General features: G+C 49.5%; 1 protein-coding gene across 1 annotated transcript in view; it reads left to right on the top strand.

The window, feature by feature from the left end:
- Window positions 1–22,037, top strand: part of FHOD1 (formin homology 2 domain containing 1) — a 586,414-nt gene that overhangs the window by 478,140 nt on the left and 86,237 nt on the right. The window contains exon 16 of the mRNA XM_030203753.1: window positions 167–286. Coding sequence (XP_030059613.1) covers window positions 167–286 — 120 coding nt within the window. The remainder of the gene's footprint in view (window positions 1–166; window positions 287–22,037) is intronic.

The raw sequence follows: 22,037 nt of genomic DNA, 5'->3' as shown, positions 1-22,037 counted from the left end.
TGTTAAGCCAATTATAGGCATTAATTAGCTCATTCAATTAAATTGCATACGCAGATTGGGCGTGCAATTTTTGGAGACTTATATAGAATTAGGGGGTTAATGTAAACATAAAATTAATCACAAGTTCAATTTTGGTAAGTCTGTGTCCTTTGCATTTTTCTTTCAGGAAATTTCAGAGCCTTTGTTTGACCTTAAACTCGGAATGGAACAGTTGTCGAAAAATAAGACATTTAAGTGTGTCCTGGCAACTCTACTTGCAGTTGGAAACTTTCTAAATGGCTCTAATGTAAGTGACTTATGGCCCCATTTAATGTGTTCATTATTATCTCTATTACCAGGGTGTTTTGGATTTGAAGTCTTATTGGGGGTAATAAATGCAAGATGCCTACGTTGCAGATGCAAGTAGATTCCTATTTTGGCCCTATTTTATAGAGATACATAGAGGGGCATAATCGAAAGGGACGCCCAAGTTTTGCTGAGGACATCCTCGCAAGATGTCCTGGTGGAGGGGCGGGGAACCCCGAATTATCGAAACAAGATGGATGTCCATCTTTAGTTTCGCTAATACGGTCGGGGACGACAAAATCTTGACATTTAGGTCGTCCTTAGAGATGGTCGTCCCTAGACTTGGTCCTTTCTGATTTTCAGTGATAATGGAAACCAAGGATGCCCATCTCAGAAACGACCAAATCCAAGCCGTTTGGTCATGGGAGGAGCCAGCATTCGTAGTGCACTGGTCCCCCTGACATGCCAGGACACCAACCGGGCACCCTAGGGGGCACTGCAGTGGACTTCATAAATTGCTCCCTGGTACCTAGCTCCCTTACTTTGTGTGCTGAGCCCCCCAACCCCCCCAAAAAACCCACTACCGTACACCACTACCATTGCCCTTACGGGTGAAGGGGGGCACCTAGATGTGGGTACAGTGGGTTTGTGGTGGGTTTTGGAGGGCTCACATTTACTACCACAAGTGTAACAGGTAGGGGGGGATGGGCCTGGGTCCACCTGCCTGAAGTGCACTGCAAAGTGAAACAACCACAGAAGGTGATCTCTCCACAGGAGAAATGAAGAACACCAGGTACACACAGTGGATCCAAAAAAGAGTCCTCTCTCATGTAATGTCTTCCCAAACAATGTCTTTATTAAAATCAATAAAAGCCCGACACGAATCGTGTTTCGGCCACACCGGCCTGCATCAGGGGTCAGCTTTGGTTGGAACAGATGAAACAGCTGAATTACAATGAAATTGTAAAGAACAAGACAGAATAAGACATCCTTGTTCTTTACAATTTCATTGTAATTCAGCTGTTTCATCTGTTCTAACCAAAGCTGACCCCTGATGCAGGCCGGTGTGGCCGAAACACGATTCGTGTCGGGCTTTTATTGATCTTAATAAAGACATTGTTTGGGAAGACATTACATGAGAGAGGACTCTTTTTTGGATCCACTGTGTGTACCTGAAGTGCACTGCACCCACTAAAACTGCTCCTGCCACCTCTCCATAAAACCTCTAATTTTTACACAGCAAACCTCGGATTTTAGGCTGTACCTGCTCAATAAGAGTTTCTGAGGGGTGAGATTCAAGAAATTGGTGATTAACAACTAATGGCAACTAAAAACCTCCGGAAAGAGGAGGAGTGGCCTAGTGGCTAGGGTGTGGACTCTGGTCCTGGGGAACTGAGGAACTGAGTTCGATTCCCACTTCAGGCACAGGCAGCTCCTTGTGACTCTGGGCAAGTCACTTAACCCTCCATTACCCCAGGTACAAATAAGTACCTGTATATAATATGTAAGCCGCATTGAGCCTGTCATGAGTGGGAAAGCGCGGGGTACAAATGTAACAAAAAAAAAAAAAGACAAATAGAAATTACAGGGGGACAAGATGGCGGCACCTGCTAGCCCGCCCAACTCTACTGTCGGCTCTGCATGGGTAGCAGAAGTAACAATGGAAGTAATTGGAGCAATGGAGCATGTTTTGGACACCCAGCTGGGCCCCATAGATTAAAAGTTAGAACAACTTCAAAGTAATCTCAACCGTATCGCTGCAGAATTAGCAACCTACCGAGACCGCACTGGGGAACTGGAAGACAAGATGACGAAGGTGGAGGAAGCCCAGACTCGTATGCAAAAGTGTTGGATACTTACAAAGATAAGTTAGAGGACTTGGAAAATAGATCTTGCAGAAATAACTTGCAGTTTGTGGGATTGGCAGAATCAGTAGACGAGAGAGATCTTCGGGGCTTTATGGAACGCTGGCTACCGCAGCAATTATCTCTATCAGATTTGGCGGGCTGCTGGTGGTAGAACGAGCCCATCAGATAGGCCTAAGGCAAGAGGGGTCCTCCAGGCCCAGAGTAGTGATATGTTGTCTCCTTAATTTTGCTCATAAAACTGCAATTTTGCAAGAGTTACGCTATGAGAGCCAAAACAATATTGTGTTTTCAAGATTATTCATCGGCTGTGGCCATGCTAAGAAGGAATTTTTTGCCAATCTGCTCGCAGTTATATAATCGGAAGATCAAATTCGCTCTCTCATACCCTGCCAAACTACGCATCTCATATCAAGGTGAAACAAAACTTTGTCTTACAGTGGCAGAGGCCCAGAATTTTCTTCAACTGCTGAGCTCACCGGAGCAGAATGGTGGAAGTCCTATACGGTGATATACCTACTGAAGATGTGCTGGCCAGGGCTATGCTGGGAACACCTGCAGACGTTTTGAATCTTAATGCAGGGGGTTTGTCCTCTTCAGTGTGTCCCAAATGTAAAAAGTCAGATAATACTTATTACCATGCCTTTTGGACTTGTGAAAAAGTCTGCCACTTTTGAGATCGGGTTACCGTGTACCTGTCGTCGCTTATTCGGCACCAGGTGGCGCGGTCCCCGTCCCTTTTGCTGTTGGACTGCTCTGGGTCAGGTGGGGGAGCCTCTGTGGAATTGAGGATGATGCTTCGGAAAGCCTACTTACTGGCACGTAAATGTATCTTGCAGACCTGGGTTTCGGATGCACGTCCTGAGTATTGGCACTGGCGCAACCAGCTGCATCAATTGGTAACATGGGAGGCGAGAGATAAGAGGTTCACATAAACGTAAAATTCGCTTTCTGAAGCTTTGGGGACCCTCTCTGTCTTCCCTGTTTCCCAGAGGTAGAAGTTTGGTGATTGATGTGAAGGGTTTCGCTGGCTGAGTGGCTTGCTACCTGAGCTTCAACTTCATATGGGATCATTAATTAATCATGTACCTGGGGGGGGGGGGGGGGGTAGAGGGTATGGTAGTATGAAGTTATTTCTTTCCCTGTTCTGGTGTCTCGAGGGGTCATAAGAAACCAGACTGTTTGGGACCTGGAGGGGGGCTTTGTGTTGTTTTTGCATTTGGGGATTGGTGGGGAAGGGAGGGTTAGGAGGTTTAGGAGATGTTAAGGGAGGAGGGGTTTGTACTATGCATATTGCTGGATTGTAGTTATACAGTATAGGGGTGGGATGTGGGTAAAGGGAGGTAAACAAGAAATATTTGTTGGTGGCCTGTTTTAATGGTTTCATGTTTCTGTACTATATCCTGCATAGTCAAATATTCTTTGCTATGAAACACTTGTGTTTGTATTGGTTATGTTTGTGTCGTCAATAAAAATTGATGAAAATAAAACTGCTCCAGGGACCTGCATGCTGCTGTGATGGACCTGTGTATGACATTTAAGGCTGGCACAAAATATTTTTAAAAATGTTTTTTGAGGGTGGGAAGAGGTTAGTGACCACTGGGGGAGTAAGGGGAAGTGATCCCTGATTCTCTCCGGTGGTCATCTGGTCAACACCTTTTTGTGGCTTGGTCGTAAGAAAAACAGGACCAGGTAAAGTCATCCAAGTGCTCGTCAGGGACGTCCTTTTTTTTTTTCTATTATGGGTCGAGGACGCCTATGTGTTAGGCACACCCAAGTCCCGCCTTCGCTACACCTCCGACACGCCCCTGTGAACTTTGGTCATCCCCACGACGGAAAGCAGTTGGGGACACCCAAAATTGGCTTTCGATTATGCCGATTTGGGCGACCCTGTGAGAAGGACGCCCATCTTCCGATTTGTGTCGAAAGATGGGCGTCCTTCTCTTTCGAAAATGAGCCTGATAGGCATCTATGTGTCTTAATGAAATACACAAAAGCTGCAGAAATCCTACCTGAATTGAGGTCGCAGACATTTACACAAGCTTGGGAGGGGTGTAAATATTTGTGGAAACATTGCATGCGTGCTTGTGCATTTACAAAATGTGCACATGAATCGCAATTTCGTCTACCTTCCGCCTAAAACCCACCCTTGAACATGCCTATGCCTGAGTCATGAAAAGGTTTGTATGATCTTGTGTTTGAGCAATCGTGCGATAAGTGTTTGGAATTTCTTGGAAAGGAAAATCAAGGAGGTAAGTCAAATTTTTAGTTATTTGGTAAAAGAGAACAAGTAATTTATTTCAGGGGGTTTTGACCTATCTACAAAAGGAACATACTAGATTTCACACCTCAGTACATAGCTTTGAAGTGCTGCTTACCCCGATAATAGATGAGCAAACTGTCAAGACTGCAGACAAGGAATTAGTACAGAGGTGTTTAGATCTCGCTTTCATTGGGTGGTTTGCAGTTGGCATTTATTCCTTTATCACAGTAGTCAGGAACCTGCAGGTCTGTTTTATACTGCAGGTTGCTGACTCCTGTGGTAAATCAAGGTGCAGTAAAAGCTTGCATTTTTTGACACCTTGATAATCTCTCCCCTAAATAGAAATGGGAAAAAAGGCAACATCTGGAAAGCTGTGTATACTAATGCCTGTAGTATAGGAGATGAATTTCTGTATCTGGAGGCTATAATAGCTAGGATTGACTTGCAGGGCTGCCGAGAGACTGAGCTGGGCCCGGGGCAAGGCCGCCATTGCCCCCCCCCCCCCCCCTCCCCAGGATCATTGCTGCCACTTGGCCCCCCCCCCCCCCCCCAGGATCGTTGTCGCTGCTGCTGCTGCCCCCCATCGCTACTGTTGTCATCGTCCCGACACCCCCCATCACTGCTGCTACCGCCGCCCCAGCACCCCCCGATCGCTGCTGCCACCCCCACCCTCCCTGATCGCTGCTGCTCATTCGTGTGCGGCCTGAGGGAGAAAGCAGCCTCAGGGGAAGGCAATGTGGCAGACTGTGAAAAAGAGCAGCCTGCTGTGTCTGTTCCTCCAGGTCCTCCCCAGCCTCCAAGGGGAGCCTGGCGCCGGAGTTTTCTCACTCCTGCTCCTGTTGGGACACGATCACCCGGGTCCCATCAGGAGCAGGAGAGAGAGAGAGAAAGACCCCAGCGCCGGGCCCCCCTTGGAGGCCCATGGAATTTTTCCGTCCTACCCCTCCTCTCTTGGATGCCCTGTTGACTTGAATTTAATTAAATTTTATATTATATTAAACAACTCTTTAAGTGATAATACAAGAAATTGGAAAATAACCTTAAGGAAATTTTCAAAACAAGATGACTGAAATTATTCTATCGTCCACTATATTTTTAAGTAATTTAGATCCAAGAAAGGAAAAAAAAAGAAGATATATATCTTGTAATTAACTGAATTAAGTTAATGCTACCCAGGTTGCTTACCCCAGGCTATCATACAGTGTATCATCTATGACTAGACAGTTACAGTAACCTCTTCTTTGCTTAACAAAAATTCTTCTAATTGTTTGGTATCAAAAAATTGAAATTGCTTGGACTGAAATAATATACGACAGATACAAGGAAATTTTAAGTACAAAATTTGCACCTAACGCCAAAGTCCTCGGGCGTAAAGCTAAAAAAGCTTTACACCTTTTCTGTGTTTCTCTGGACAGGTCAGGATAAATTCTTATTTTAGATCCCAAAAATAAAGAGTCCATATGATGAAAGGAAAGTTTTAATACTGCCTGTCGATCCATTTCCAGAGCAAAGGATGCCAACATACTTGTTCTCTAAGTTTATTACCTCTAATGAGGATTCCAAAAAAGATGTGAGGTTCATTACTTCTCCTCCTTGGGATTGTAAAGTTCCTGATAACATCTTAACATTACTTTGTAAATACTGCGCCCGGGTGCGCCCGGGTTATGGGTGGTAATGAATCCTCTGACATACCTAAAATTTCAACCAGGTATTTTTTAACCATTCGTATCGATGTAATTAACGGTGATCTAGGAAAGTTAGTCAACCTCGAATTGAGCCTCCTAGATTGACTTTCTAAATATTCCACGCGTCTAGAAGTAAAATGTTTCTCCCTTAATGAGACTTGTCCCACAAGTTCCAACTTCTGAATCCTTTCATCTAATAACTTCACTTCAGAAACTTGTTTAGCAGTAACCTGTGCCTGGATGAGAGCAGCTTCGGATAAAGTCTTAATTTCACTAGAATTTTTAATTATCAATGATTGCAAAGAAGGCTGCATATTAAATGTCAAGTCCCAGAGTGAATCCATTGTCACTATGGCTGGTTTTTCCATTTTCCCCAAAGAAAAAACAGGAAGAGGAGCGTTAGCAGACTGTTCCAATGTACTCACTATCTGTGAAGACAGTATAGGTACTGCTGTTCCTTCCTCCAGCCTGTTAGCGCTTGATGTTCCTCTCAACGTGGGCAGGTTCCCTCCCTGTTTGCACAGGTCTCGACATGGAGCCTGGGCTGCAGGACTTGATTCCACACAGCCTTGTCCTGTCTGGGGAGGAGCTGCACTTTGGACAGGGCTCAAGGAAACCCCGTCTACACTGCTGGCAAGCGCTGACGCACTTGCACCAACAGCGGGGGTAGAAGCTTGCCTGGGACCCGGCGTCACCCCGAATTGTTCCAAAGTCGTCTGCTGGAGAAGGTGAGTCCCGGTAGGGGTGGAGGGATTCTCCTGAACCTTGCCTCTCCTTCAGTGACGTAGGAAGGGGGGAGTGGTGGGGCGGTCCGCCCAGGGTGCACGCCACTGGGGGGGGTGTCATCTCCGTTGGTTCCTTGCTCCCTCTGCCCCGGAACAGGTTACTTCCTGTTCCGGGGCAGAGAGAGCAAGGAACCAATGGAGCCGACGCAGCTCCCAGCGACGTGGACTAGGGGGGCGGATCGGCCCTCCTGCTCGCCCCTTGCTTCTAAACTAAGTAAGAATGCGCTCCAGGGGGAGGGAGTGCGCGCCGAGGGGGGGGGCGCCGTGCTGCACCCGGGGGGGTGTGCAGTGGTGACCCGCCCCGGGTATCAGCCGCCCTCACTACGGCACTGCTCTCCTTTTCCCCATTTCACGGCGAAAAGAAAAGAGCCCTCTTCAGCAGTGTTTAGGTCAGAAATCTGAGCGTGTCTGGAGCAGTTACTCACAACGACACCATCTTGGATCTGTCCATTGTTGACTTGAACTTAATGGGCACCATGAAGATGGTGGTTCACGGAGAAGCATGAACTATAATCGATTCAGAAAAGACAGGGTGGGAAGAACAGGAGGAGGAAAGGCATTATTTGTTAAAGATAATATTAAAGTAGTAGAATTGTAGGACTTACAGGGTAAGGAGGAGGCACTGTGGGCTAATGTGGAAAGAGGGAATGGAACATCTAGTTCTGTGCTTATTCTTTTTGTGGCTGTGACCCCATGACCACAGTCAAAATCATATGACAACCCCTACCCCCGGTAGAATAATGATGCATCTATGGAGAAGCCACCCACGTTGTGACCCCAAACATGATCTGACCCCTGAAGCTCTGATCTATTTACATTGGTGTGATTTACAGAGCATTGAAGATATAATATTTCTATGAAAAGAAAGTACTATAGTACTATCGAGAGATGATTTCAGTATACCAGATGCTGATTGGGGCATCCCTGCTGTGGTGCCATCTAGAAGTAAGAGAGATCTTGGATTCAATACAGGGAGAACTGTTCCAGTAACTGGTAATGGAACCCGTGAGGTAGAGGGTCATATTGGACCCAGTGCTTATGAATGGGGAGAGTATTTCTGATGTTATAGTTGGTGATATCTGGCATCCATTGACCACTGGATGGTGTGCTTCAGTATGAAGACACGTGTGGTGAGGGTTCATTCAAAAGTGAGGGTCTTTAGACTTCAGGAAATCTAACTTTGTCAAAATGGAAGTCAGCTGGATGGGAAAAGTAGTGGGCAAAACTGAAAGAACCTATTTAAATGGCAACAAACCTTATTGCTAGGGAAGTAAATAAAAGTAAGACGAAAAGGGAGACCACTGTGGTTCCTGAAGAAAGTAGCTGAAAAAGTAAGGAAAAAAGATTAGCCTTCATAAACTATAAGAAATCACAGAAAGAGGAAGGCAAACAATAATATCTGGAAAAGCTCAGAGAAGCTTTTAGGAAAGCAAAGATGCATATTGCGGAAAAATAGTCAATACAGTAAAATTGGGGGTGGGGGGGGGGAGAGACTTAATACTGCGAGACAAACCTGAATTTCTGGTGCCACATGGCTTAAGCTTATTGATAGGAGTCATGGCAGTGCCAGAGGAATCTGCAGGTGAGGCAATGGGCGTCCAAACAAATTTAAAAAAGGACAGTCCATCTTTTCAGTTTAAAAAAAAAAAAAAAAATTTTAGTGAAGGAAGATGGAGAATGGGTGAAGGCAGGGGGGTACATATGAGAGAAATACTATTACTACTGCTACTAATCATTTCTATAGCATTACTAGATGTACACAGCACTGTACACATTACATGCAGGTTCTTTCTCTGTCCCTAGAGGGCTCACAAACTAAGTTTTGGTACTAACAGAGGAGATGGAACATATGAAATTGCTGCTTACTGGAGGCATGATAAACTGGAGGAGGTTTTTTTTTTTTTAAGAGGCTAAGCAACCTTTATGCTTTGAGTAAATTAGTAGCTATAAGAGAAAATAAATGAGGTGGAGGTTATATGGGGAAAGTATTGGGCGTGGATACAGAGACTTTAATGGGGAATACTTGAAATGTGTAATGGTTATGCAAGTATGCCCAAGAAACACGTAGATACCTGGCCATCATTATTATCTGTTTGGTTAACTGGGGGGGGGGGGTGGATGGAGAGGGCTTAGAGGGGAAGCATGAATGAGTTGGTTCACACATGTTTTGCCCCTCCAGATGTTACAAAATATAAAGTATAGCCCCAATAGAAAAAGGTTCAACAAGCCTGGTCTAGTGCATGTAGGCTGCAAAATCTCAAGGGATAGGCACTGTGTACGGGGGTAAATTACATCTGTGTACAAAAGATCAGGACCCAGTGGTCATCACATCTGAAGATCTTAAGGTAGCCAAACGGGTGGAAAAGGCAATGGCAAACACCAGAAGGATGCTTGGGTGCATATGGAGGAGGAAAGGCTGACAGGAGAAAGGAATTCTTATTGTCTCTGTATAAGTCGTAGTCAGACTTTGTTTGGAGTACTGTGTATAGTTCTGGAGATTGCATCTTCAAAATGATATAAACAGGATAGATCCAAAAGGAAAGGCATAGGGAAGGACCAGTGATCTTCCACAGAGGAACCAAACCCAGAGATTAATGTAGATTAAATCCAAATATATTGTCCCCAAATCAATTAGATACAATCGGACTCAGTCAGACTCAACACGGAACTGTGTTTCGGCAGTTCAGTGCCTGCCTCAGGAATCAGAATATTTGTATGGTTGAAAAGAACTTATTCAAAATGCTGAGGCTCCATATATACACCTGTAGAGCTCCAGAAGGAACGAAAATCATCCAATATTGTGCTACTGAGATGCACAAAATGAAGATTAGTCTAGATGACAGCTACTAAAAAAAAGTGAGATTAGAAGGAGGGAAGATGGGCAGGGGGATACGGACACAGACAAGATGCTGAACATGTGAAGGGGGGGAATAGGGGAAGATGCTGAATGGAGGGTAGAGAGAGAATATGCTGGACAAAAGTTGGAAGGGAAGAGACAGGAGATGCTGGGTCAGAGAAAGATGGAAAGAAAGGGAATATGCTTGCTCAGGAGGAGAAGGATAAATGGTGGAAATGGGTGGGGGTAGGTTGACTGAAGGGAGATGCTGAATTGGAATGGGGGAAGAGAAGGGGGTATTGGAACAATATGGGGAAGATAGAGATGTTGGATTGGGTAGGAAGTAAAAAGGGACATGGGGTTATAGGGACACAGAATGGGTATGCTGGACATGGGGGGGGCATGGAGCAGGGGCGTAGACACGGGTGGGCCTGGACGAGCCCAGGCCCACCCATTTTCCGTCCAGGCCCGCCCATCCGCACGCTGTCGCTGCCCTTTTGTCCCGCGGAGGCAGCGTTCAGCGTTTCCTTCCTGCCCTGTCTTTTCCCCAAGCTCCGTTGCATCGTCCCTGCAAGTGGAATCCTTCTCCTTTTCGGCCGTCGCGCTGCACTGCCGTTCGCACAGGCAGCTTTGCTCCTCCCTGCCACGTCCATTCTGGCCCTCTCTGATGCACTTCCTGTTAGGGCCGGATGAACGCGGTGGGGGAGAGCGAAGCTGCCTGTGTGTATGGCAGCGCAGCGCAGCGCGACGGCCGAAAAGGAGAAGGATTCCACTTGCAGGGACAATGCAGCGGAGCCTGGGGAGAAGACAGGGCAGGAAGGAAACGCTGAACGCTGCCTCCCCGGGACAAAAGGGCAGCGGGAAGGTTGTGGATGGGCGGGCCTGGAGGGAAAATGGCTGAGCTGCTGGGACATGGGAGGGAGAGAGCTACTGGACATTGGAGGGAGAGGAAGAAGGGACTGGAGGGAAGGGAGAGAGCTGCTGGGACATGGGAGGGAGAGGAAGAAGGGACTAGAGGGAAGTGAGAGAGCTGCTGGACATGGGATGGAGAGGAGGAGGGGATTGGATGGGAGAGAGCTACTGGACATGGGAGGGAGAGGAAGAAGGGACTGGAGGGAAGGGAGAGAGCTGCTGGGACATGGGAGGGAGAGGAAGAAGGGACTAGAGGGAAGTGAGAGAGCTGCTGGACATGGGATGGAGAGGAGGAGGGGATTGGATGGGAGAGAGCTACTGGACATGGGAGGGAGAGGAAGAAGGGACTGGAGGAAAGGGAGAGAGCGTCTGGTACATAGGAGGGAGAGGAAGAAGGGACTGACGGGAAGGGAGAGCTGCTGGGACGTGGGAGGGACTGGCGGGAAGGGAGAGAGCTACTGGACATGGGAGGGAGAGGAGGAAGGGGCTGGAGAGCTGCTGGACAAGGGAGGAAGAAGGGACTAGAGTGAAGGGAGAGAGCTGCTGGACATGGGATGGAGAGGAGGAAGGGGCTGGAGAGCTGCTGGACAAGGAAGGAAGAGGAAGAAGGGACTAGAGGGAAGAGAGCTGCTGGACATGGGAGGATAGGGAGAGAAAGAGGGGAGATGGATGAAAGGATGCAGAGAGAAAGGGGAGAAACTAGAAGGATGTGGAGAGAGGGAGGAGACTGAACAGAAAAGGGTAGAGAGATAGACACTGGATAGAAGGAGAGGGGAGATAGAGACACTAGATGGAAGGATCAGGAGAGAGGGTAGATGAGTGGAAGGATAAGGAGAGAAAGAGGGAAGACACTGGATGGAAGGGTAGGGAGAAAAAGGAGACGCTGGATGCAAAAGAAAGAGGGGAGACACTGGAAGGATGGGGAGAGAAAGAGGGGAGCTGCTGGATGGAAAGAGGGAGAGGACAGAGTAGGGAAAGACTGGAGAATAAGAGGAAGGGGCATGTGGAGAACAAGGGTGAGGAAAAGATGAAAAGCCATAGGTGATGAACGGACAGGAAACCCTGGCATGAGAAAGACGAAGGAAAGCAGAATCTAGAGACTGGGAGCAACACAATGAGAAAAAGTAAATGGCCATACAACAAAGGTAAAGAAAATAATTGTATTTTTAATTTAGGATAAAGTAATATGGTACCTGTGTTAATAAAGTTTCAGAGACCAATACTTCCTTCCTTAGGTCAGGAGAGGATACCGTAACAGCATTATACTGACCTGAGGCAGGAGGTTTTGGCCTCTGAAAGCTCACTGAAAAGTGTGACTAAATTTTGCTGGGGGAGGGGGGTAGAAAGAAAATTTTGTGCCCACCCACTTTGGGTTCAGGCCCACCCAAAATTGGCAGTCTGGCTACGCCACTGGCGTGGAGTGATAGGAGGAGAGTAGGAAGACAGAAAGGACATGCTGGACATGGAAGGGGAGTTCAGAGACAAAGGGGAGATGCTGAACCTTGTAGGGGAATGGGGCAGAGAGGGGAATGCTGAACCTTGTAGTGGAACGGGGCAGAGAGGGGGATGCTAGACATGGGATAGGGGAATGCGGCAGAGAGGGGAATGCTGGACATGGGATAGTGAGAAAGGAGGGATGCTAACAGAGGGAGAGAGAAACAGAAGAAGATATTGGATGGGGGTGTAGGATGATGGGGAAATACTAGATGGAGGTGGAAAGAGTTGAGATATTGGATGAAAGGGGAGATAGATGCTGGATGGGGGGGTGGAAGAGAGGAGATGATGGACAGAAGGGAATAGAGAAAAGGGGTGCTATACAGAGGGGAAGAGAGAAGAAAGGAGGTGCTGGAGGGGAGGAGACACAAAGGGAGGGGGTGAGAGGGACGTAGCAAAAAAAAACCTGAGGAATCATAGGATGAGGAATAGGAGGGTTGGGGTGAGGAAGATGGAAAGCTGCAGTTCTACTACATAGTAAATAGAGGAAGATTGAAAACTGGATAGTAAGAATAAACGAAATATGAACAGATAGGCAGAAAAATAAATGGAAAAAGGTTGAAAGAAAAAGATCAAAATCAGAGATGGATGTAGGAGAGGATGTGAAGAAGACTGAAATGGAAAGAAGTGGCAGATGGACTGGAGACCCTGAAAAGAGAGTTAAGAAAAGACAGAGGAAAACAAACTGGATACTGTGACAAACATGAATAAAACATCCAGACAACAAAGGTAGAGTAAATAATTTTATTTTTAATTATATAAATGGAAACTATTAGTTTTACAGTAGGAATTTAACTCTCGTTTGTTTATATTTTGTGATTTGAATATTTTTGTGTGATGAGTTGTATGGGGAAAAGCCCTAGATCCATTGTTAGGGACCATGGTGTGTGTTACAGATCTGGTGGTTCAGGGTTTATATTGAGACTAGTATAAAAGGCCCGTTTCAGTAGGCAATGAAACGGGTGCTAGCAAGGTAATCCCCCCCTCCCGAGTTCCAGACCCCCTCCCCAGACCCCTCCCTCCCTCCCTTTCCTTCTGTCTTAGTTCCAGACCCCCCTCCTTGCCTCCCTCCCTTCTGAGTTCCACACCCTCCCTCCCACCGAGTTCGACTCCCCATCCCTCCGATTTCAACACCCCCCTCCGCGTTACTGACCCCTGGACCCCCGTGCCGCGACCCTCTCGACCCCTCCCTTCCCGCAGAAAACCCTCCCCCGCCGCCATCACGTACCTGTGCTGAAGACAGCCAAAGTTCTCTTCTCGTCTGCGCCGGTGATGCTTGTTGAATGATCATCTGTTGAAGTTTCTGTGTGTGTGTCTGATGTCAGACACACGCACAGAAACTTGAACAGATGATCATTCATCAAGCAACGCTGCGGCGCAGCCGAGAAGAGAAGTTTGGTTGTCGTCAGCCCAGAAACGCGACGGTGGCGGAGGAGGGTTTTCGGCGGAAAGGGGGGGTTCAAGAGGGTCACGGCAGGGGGGTCCAGGGGTCAGTTAAGCGGAGGGGGGGTGTTGAAATCGGAGGGAGGGGGGAGTCTTGAACTTGGTGGGAGGGGCGTGAGGGGGCCTTGAACGGGGTGGGAGAAAGGGAGTGACGTGTGTGTGTGGGGGGGGCAGGGGTTTTTGATGTTCTTCAGGTGTGGGGGGTGCTTTGGTGATGCGCTGGGGGGGGGGGGTTCTGTGTTGCCCCGCTCCCTGTCACTTGCTCAGAAGTGGCAGGGAGCGGTGCACTGACAGCTGATTCCCAGGCAGTGGGAGGAGTAGGGAAACACGCTCCGCCTTTCCTAGGAATCAGCTGTCAATGACGTTACTGGCGTCTCTGCGTTCTAAGCGGCTTAGCAGACCACCTCCGAGGGATCCACGGTCCGAGGCAGGTTAGAACGTTGGAGGTGAGTATTATTATATAGGATTCTCAGAGCTGCCAAGTGACCTGGTTCCAGCAGTGAGATTTTAGACCATTTCTGACAACCCTGTACTGATGCATTCTGGGACCTGCAGCATGGATTTCAGTGGGTAGAAAGCGAATGCTACATACCTGTAGAAGGTATTCTCCGAGGACAGCAGGCTGATTGTTCTCACTGATGGGTGACGTCCACGGCAGCCCCTCCAATCGGAAACTTCACTAGCAAAGGCCTTTGCTAGTCCTCGCGCGCTCATGCGCACCGCGCATGCGCGGCCGTCTTCCCGCCCGAACCGGCTCGTGTTCGTCAGTCCCATATGTAGCAAAACAAAGCAAGGGAAGACACAACTCCAAAGGGGAGGTGGGCGGGTTTGTGAGAACAATCAGCCTGCTGTCCTCGGAGAATACCTTCTACAGGTATGTAGCATTCGCTTTCTCCGAGGACAAGCAGGCTGCTTGTTCTCACTGATGGGGTATCCCTAGCCCCCAGGCTCACTCAAAACAACAACCATGGTCAATTGGGCCTCGCAACGGCGAGGACATAACTGAGATTGACCTAAAAAATTTACCAACTAACTGAGAGTGCAGCCTGGAACAGAACAAACAGGGCCCTCGGGGGGTGGAGTTGGATCCTAAAGCCCAAACAGGTTCTGAAGAACTGACTGCCCGAACCGACTGTCGCGTCGGGTATCCTGCTGCAGGCAGTAATGAGATGTGAATGTGTGGACAGATGACCACGTCGCAGCTTTGCAAATTTCTTCAATAGAGGCTGACTTCAAGTGGGCTACCGACGCAGCCATGGCTCTAACATTATGAGCCGTGACATGACCCTCAAGAGCCAGCCCCGCCTGGGCGTAAGTGAAGGAAATGCAATCTGCTAGCCAATTGGATATGGTGCGTTTCCCCACAGCCACTCCCCTCCTATTGGGATCAAAAGAAACGAACAATTGGGCGGACTGTCTGTTGGGCTGTGTCCGCTCCAGGTAGAAGGCCAATGCTCTCTTGCAGTCCAATGTGTGCAGCTGACGTTCAGCAGGGCAGGAATGAGGACGGGGAAAGAATGTTGGCAAGACAATTGACTGGTTCAGATGGAACTCCGACACGACCTTTGGCAAGAACTTAGGGTGAGTGCGGAGGACTAATCTGTTATGATGAAATTTGGTGTAAGGGGCCTGGGCTACCAGGGCCTGAAGCTCACTGACTCTACGAGCTGAAGTAACTGCCACCAAGAAAATGACCTTCCATGTCAAGTACTTCAGATGGCAGGAATTCAGTGGCTCAAAAGGAGGTTTCATCAGCTGGGTGAGAACGACATTGAGATCCCATGACACTGTAGGAGGCTTGACAGGGGGCTTTGACAACAGCAAACCTCTCATAAAGCGAACAACTAAAGGCTGTCCTGAGATCGGCTTACCTTCCACACGGTAATGGTATGCACTAATCGCACTAAGGTGAACCCTTACAGAGTTGGTCTTGAGACCAGACTCAGACAAGTGCAGAAGGTATTCAAGCAGGGTCTGTGTAGGACAAGAGCGAGGATCTAGGGCCTTGCTGTCACACCAGACGGCAAACCTCCTCCATAGAAAGAAGTAACTCCTCTTAGTGGAATCTTTCCTGGAAGCAAGCAAGACGCGGGAGACACCCTCTGACAGACCCAAAGAGGCAAAGTCTACGCTCTCAACATCCAGGCTGTGAGAGCCAGGGACCGGAGGCTGGGATGCAGAAGCGCCCCTTCGTCCTGTGTGATGAGGGTCGGAAAACACTCCAATCTCCACGGTTCTTCGGAGGACAACTCCAGAAGAAGAGAGAACCAGATCTGACGCGGCCAAAAAGGAGCAATCAGAATCATGGTGCCTCGATCTTGCTTGAGTTTCAACAAAGTCTTCCCCACCAGAGGTATGGGAGGATAAGCATACAGCAGACCCTCCCCCCAGTCCAGGAGGAAGGCATCCGATGCCAATCTGCCGTGGGCCTGAAGCCTGAAACAGAACTGAGGGACTTTGTGGTTGGCGCGAGATGCGAAGAGGTCTACCAAGGGGGTGCCCCACACCTGGAAGATCTGTCGCACTACCCTGGAATTGAGCGACCACTCATGAGGTTGCATAATCCTGCTCAACCTGTCGGCCAGACTGTTGTTTACGCCTGCCAGATATGTGGCTTGGAGCACCATGCCGTGCCGGCGAGCCCAGAGCCACATGCTGACGGCTTCCTGACACAGGGGGCGAGATCCGGTGCCCCCCTGCTTGTTGACGTAGTACATGGCAACCTGGTTGTCTGTCTGAATTTGGATAATTTGGTGGGACAGCCGATCTCTGAAAGCCTTCAGAGCGTTCCAGATCGCTCGCAACTCCAGAAGATTGATCTGCAGATCGCGTTCCTGGAGGGACCAGCTTCCTTGGGTGTGAAGCCCATCGACATGAGCTCCCCACCCCAGGAGAGACGCATCCGTGGTCAGCACTTTTTGAGGCTGAGGAATTTGGAAGGGAGGTCCCAGAGTCAGATTGGACCAAATCGTCCACCAATACAGGGATTCGAGAAAACTCGTGGACAGGTGGATTACATCTTCTAGATCCCCAGCAGCCTGGAACCACTGGGAAGCTAGGGTCCATTGAGCAGATCTCATGTGAAGGCGGGCCATGGGAGTCACATGGACTGTGGAGGCCATGTGGCCTAGCAATCTCAACATCTGCCGAGCTGTGATCTGCTGGGACGCTCGCACCCGCGAGACGAGGGACAAGAAGTTGTTGGCTCTCGTCTCTGGGAGATAGGCGTGAGCCGTCCGAGAATCCAGCAGAGCTTCTATGAATTCGATTCTCTGCACTGGGAGAAGATGGGACTTTGGATAATTTATCACAAACCCCAGTAGCTCCAGGAGGCGAATAGTCATCTGCATGGACTGCAGGGCTCCTACCTCGGATGTGTTCTTCACCAGCCAATCGTCGAGATATGGGAACACGTGCACCCCCAGCCTGCGAAGTGCCGCTGCTACTACAGCCAAGCACTTTGTGAACACCCTGGGCGCAGAGGCGAGCCCAAAGGGTAGCACACAGTACTGGAAGTGACGTGTGCCCAGCTGAAATCGCAGATACTGTCTGTGAGCTGGCAGTATCGGGATGTGTGTGTAGGCATCCTGCAAGTCCAGAGAGCATAGCCAATCGTTTTCCTGAATCATGGGAAGGAGGGTGCCCAGGGAAAGCATCCTGAACTTTTCTTTGACCAGATATTTGTTCAGGGCCCTTAGGTCTAGGATGGGACGCATCCCCCCTGTTTTCTTTTCCACAAGGAAGTACCTGGAATAGAATCCCAGCCCTTCTTGCCCGGATGGCACGGGCTCGACCGCATTGGCGCTGAGAAGGGCGGAGAGTTCCTCTGCAAGTACCTGCTTGAGCTGGAAGCTGTAAGACTGAGCTCCCGGTGGACAATTTGGAGGTTTTGAGGCCAAATTGAGGGTGTATCCTTGCCGGACTATTTGGAGAACCCACTGATCGGAGGTTATGAGAGGCCACCTTTGGTGAAAAGCTTTCAACCTCCCTCCGACTGGCAGGTCGCCCGGCACTGACACTTGGATGTCGGCTATGCTCTGCTGGAGCCAGTCAAAAGCTCGTCCCTTGCTTTTGCTGGGGAGCCGAGGGGCCTTGCTGAGGCGCACGCTGCTGACAAGAGCGAGCGCGCTGGGGCTTAGCCTGGGCCGCAGGCTGTCGAGAAGGAGGATTGTACCTACGCTTGCCAGAAGAGTAGGGAACAGTCTTCCTTCCCCCGAAAAATCTTCTACCTGTAGAGGTAGAGGCTGAAGGCTGCCGGCGGGAGAACTTGTCGAATGCGATGTCCCGCTGGTGGAGCTGCTCTACCACCTGTTCGACTTTCTCTCCAAAAATGTTATCCGCACGGCAAGGCGAGTCCGCAATCCGCTGCTGGATTCTATTCTCCAGGTCGGAGGCACACAGCCATGAGAGCCTGCGCATCACCACACCTTGAGCAGCGGCCCTGGACGCAACATCAAAGGTGTCATACACCCCTCTGGCCAGGAATTTTCTGCACGCCTTCAGCTGCCTGACCACCTCCTGAAAAGGCTTGGCTTGCTCAGGGGGGAGCGCATCAACCAAGCCCGCCAACTGCCGCACATTGTTCCGCATGTGTATGCTCGTGTAGAGCTGGTAGGACTGAATTTTGGCCACGAGCATAGAAGAATGGTAGGCCTTCCTCCCAAAGGAGTCTAAGGTTCTAGAGTCCTTGCCCGGGGGCGCCGAAGCATGCTCCCTAGAACTCTTAGCCTTCTTTAGGGCCAGATCCACAACTCCAGAATCATGAGGCAACTGAGTGCACATCAGATCTGGGTCCCCATGAATCCGGTACTGGGACTCGATCTTCTTGGGGATGTGGGGATTAGTTAAAGGCTTGGTCCAGTTCGCCAGCAATGTCTTTTTTAGGACATGGTGCATGGGTACAGTGGACGCTTCCTTAGGTGGAGAAGGATAGTCCAGGAGCTCAAACATTTCAGCCCTGGGCTCGTCCTCCACAACCACCGGGAAGGGGATGGCCGTAGACATCTCCCGGACAAAGGAAGCAAAAGACAGACTCTCGGGAGGAGAAAGCTGTCTCTCAGGAGAGGGATCGGAAGGAAGACCCTCAGACTCCTCGTCAGAGAAATATCTGGGGTCTTCTTCCTCTTCCCACGAGGCCTCACCCTCGGTGTCAGACACAAGTTCACGGACCTGTGTCTGCAACCGTGCCCGACTCGACTCTGTGGAGCCACGTCCACGATGGGGGCGTCGAGAGGTAGACTCCCTCGCCCGCATCGGTGAAGCTCCCTCCGCCGACGTAGTCGGGGAGCCTTCCTGGGAGGCGACGGCAGCCGGTACCGCACGCGGCACCGACGCCGGAGACCTCACCTCGGGCGATGGGCCAGCCGGCGCCACGCTCGACGGTACCGGTGGCGCAAGCACCGCCGGTACCGGAGGGGTAGGGCGCAACAGCTCTCCCAGAATCTCTGGGAGAACGGCCCGGAGGCTCTCGTTCAGAGCGGCTGCAGAGAAAGGCATGGAGGTCGATGCAGGCGTCGACATCAGAACCTGTTCCGGGCGTGGAGGCTGTTCCGGGCTGTCCAGAGTGGAGCGCATCGACACCTCCTGAACAGAGGGTGAGCGGTCCTCTCGGTGCCGATGCCTGGTGGGTGCCGACTCCCTCGGCGACCCAGAGCTCTCGGTGCCGACCCGGGAAGGAGACCGATGACGATGCTTCTTCGATTTCTTGGAACGAAGCATGTCACCGGAGCTTCCCGGCACCGACGAGGAGGACGTAGAATCCAGTCGTCGGGGCCGAGGCCGAAGGAGGTCGGTCTCGGGGGGGCTGTACCGCAGGAGGCTTCAGGGTAGGGGGAGACCCACCCGAAGGCTCACCGCCACCAGCAGGGGAATGGACAGCCCTCACCTGCACTCCAGACGAAGCACCACCGTCCGACGACATCAGCAGACGAGGTCCCGGTACCACCGACGTCGATGCAGCTATCCGATGTCTCGGCGCCAATGCAGAGGGCCGATGCCTCAATGCACTCGATGCACTGGCGGCCGAGGATGAAGGTCTGGACGCTGAAGACGTCGATGCACTCGATACCCCCGGTGCCGATGCCGACAAAGAGCCCGAGAACAAAACGTTCCACTGGGCCAATCTCGCTACCTGAGTCCGCTTTTGCAAAAGAGAACACAGACTACAGGCCTGCGGGCGGTGCCCAGCCCCCAAGCACTGAAGACACGACGCGTGCCTGTCAGTGAGCGAGATGACCCAGGCGCACTGGGTGCACTTTTTGATGCCGCTGGTAGACTTCGATGTCATGGGCGGAAAAATCACGCCGGTGAGATCAAAAGTCGAAATGGCGGAAAAGGCACCGAAAAAAACAAGGGGAAGAAAACTTCGACCCGAGGCCTAAAAGCGGCCTACCCCGACGACGAAAGAAAACTTACCGGGGCAAAAGCTGAAAATAGCGGGGGAAGAAAAGACCAAGAGTCTTTTCCCACACAGAATGGATTAGAATTTTTCTCTTTCGAAAACACACGACGAACGTGCGAGATCGACTTTGCGGTGCCCGACACGGCGAAAACACGACCGTACCGAGCGCGGACAAAAGAAGACTGACGAACACGAGCCGGTTCGGGCGGGAAGACGGCCGCGCATGCGCGGTGCGCGCGAGGACTAGCAAAGGCCTTTGCTAGTGAAGTTTCCGATTGGAGGGGCTGCCGTGGACGTCACCCATCAGTGAGAACAAGCAGCCTGCTTGTCCTCGGAGAATCAGAGATTATAACTCTTATGCTGCTTTGGGGTGTAAAATCAGGATTTGCCAAAAAGTCTCCCTCCTAAAGTCTCCCTCCTAGAACTAGGTAAATTGGCATGTCTAGATTCTGGTCTGTCTTGTATGGCACCAAGAAGCAACAGGGCAGCCGATCCATCTAATGTGGAAGCAAACAAAGCAGATCAGTAGTAGATACACATTAGTCTTTATTGGAGAACTTCAAACCAATACCATTCCCGACATAGGCTGTGGTTTTTTTTGTTTGTTTTTTGTAATCTGCTATGGTGTCCTATTCAAAAGGGTATTAATATTTTGGTGGTGAAGAACTTTCTGTACACCACATACCCCCTGACGCAACCCTTTTATGGATGAAGCACAGCCTGTGTTGGGCATGGTATTGGTTTGAAGTTCTACAATAAAGATTTATGTGTATCTACTACTGATCTACTTTGTTTGCTTCCACATTCTGTGTTCTGTGGAATCCAGATTTCACTGCCATATAGAGGAATTTGTGAAATAATGCTACCAGTTACAATGGTAGTTTTCTGGGTGGCTGATGGCAGAATTCTTTATGCATAGAAGCCCTTTGGGACCTAGTGTCTTTCATAGCTTATTGAAAGGTGTAGGGATAATTATGGTGTAACAAAATGTCACTTTGGCTTGCTCCCCTCTTACTTGGCTTCTTGCCACTCCAAACATTTCTGTCTAGAGACGCCACTGGTGAGTGGGGCAGGGAGCATGTGCTTAATTCTCAAACATTGCTCCCCCTTGTCATCCCTTTAGTCTTCCACCCTAGGCAGACACTTAGTCCAGCTAGTGGCAGGGCCATCCTAGCAAATCTTTGTTTTGTCAAGTGATGCTTGTGTGTAGCCTAGTGGAGATGAGCTCCCCCTGGACTCAAAGAACTAGCTACAGCAGAGAACCCTGTATCCAAAGTTCCTTTATCTGAAAAAAAAAATCATAGACTTTTGGTCATGCACCAATACCTGGAAAGTCCCCCCCCCCCCCCCAAAAAAAAAAACTCCAAAACCTACTGTACCCACATATAGGTGACACCTGCGGCCATAAGGGCTATTGTATTGGTGTATAGGTGGGTACAGTAGGTTTCTCGTGGGTTTTGGAGGGCTCACCATATAATATAAGGGGGTAATGTTGAGATGTGTACCTAGGACCTTTTATGTGAAATCTACTGCAGTGCCCCCCTAGGGTAACCCACTGCTCTGCTAGGATGCCTGTGTGGCCAGCCTACTAGGAAAGCTGGCTCCTCCTGTGTCCCAATGGCTTGATTTTGTGCGTTTTCACTTGGACGTTGCTTTTTTGGAAAATGGTCCACAAAGATAGACGTATTAAGCACAACAACATCTAGAAAATGGTCATTTTCAAAGAAAAGAGAGAGACATTTTTCTGGTTTGAAAATGGTAATTTTCACTTCTTGATTTCAGAACGTTTTCAGCAAAACATCCAAAGTCAGATTTAGACATCATATCGAAAATGCTCCTCTTGGTCTGTCTTCTATGCACAATCCAACAGGGTCCTGAGGTGCCAAGTATCTCCTCTGCTGTAATTTACTCGCATTCCTTTGCAGAGTAAGAGATGTGCATTCATTAGAAATGAATGTGTGTGAAATATTCATATTGTTTTTAACCCAAAATGTTAGGGTTTTTTTTCCATGTTAAAGTTCTGGGTTTTCCCTTAGTATTGATAATAGCTGCCAGTCATAAGCAAGCCT

This window comes from Microcaecilia unicolor, chromosome 5 (genome assembly GCF_901765095.1).
Source record: "Microcaecilia unicolor chromosome 5, aMicUni1.1, whole genome shotgun sequence".
Classification (NCBI taxonomy): Eukaryota; Metazoa; Chordata; class Amphibia; order Gymnophiona; family Siphonopidae; genus Microcaecilia; species Microcaecilia unicolor.
The sequence above is the reverse complement of the archived record's forward strand: the minus strand, read 5'-3'. Positions and strand labels throughout refer to the sequence as shown.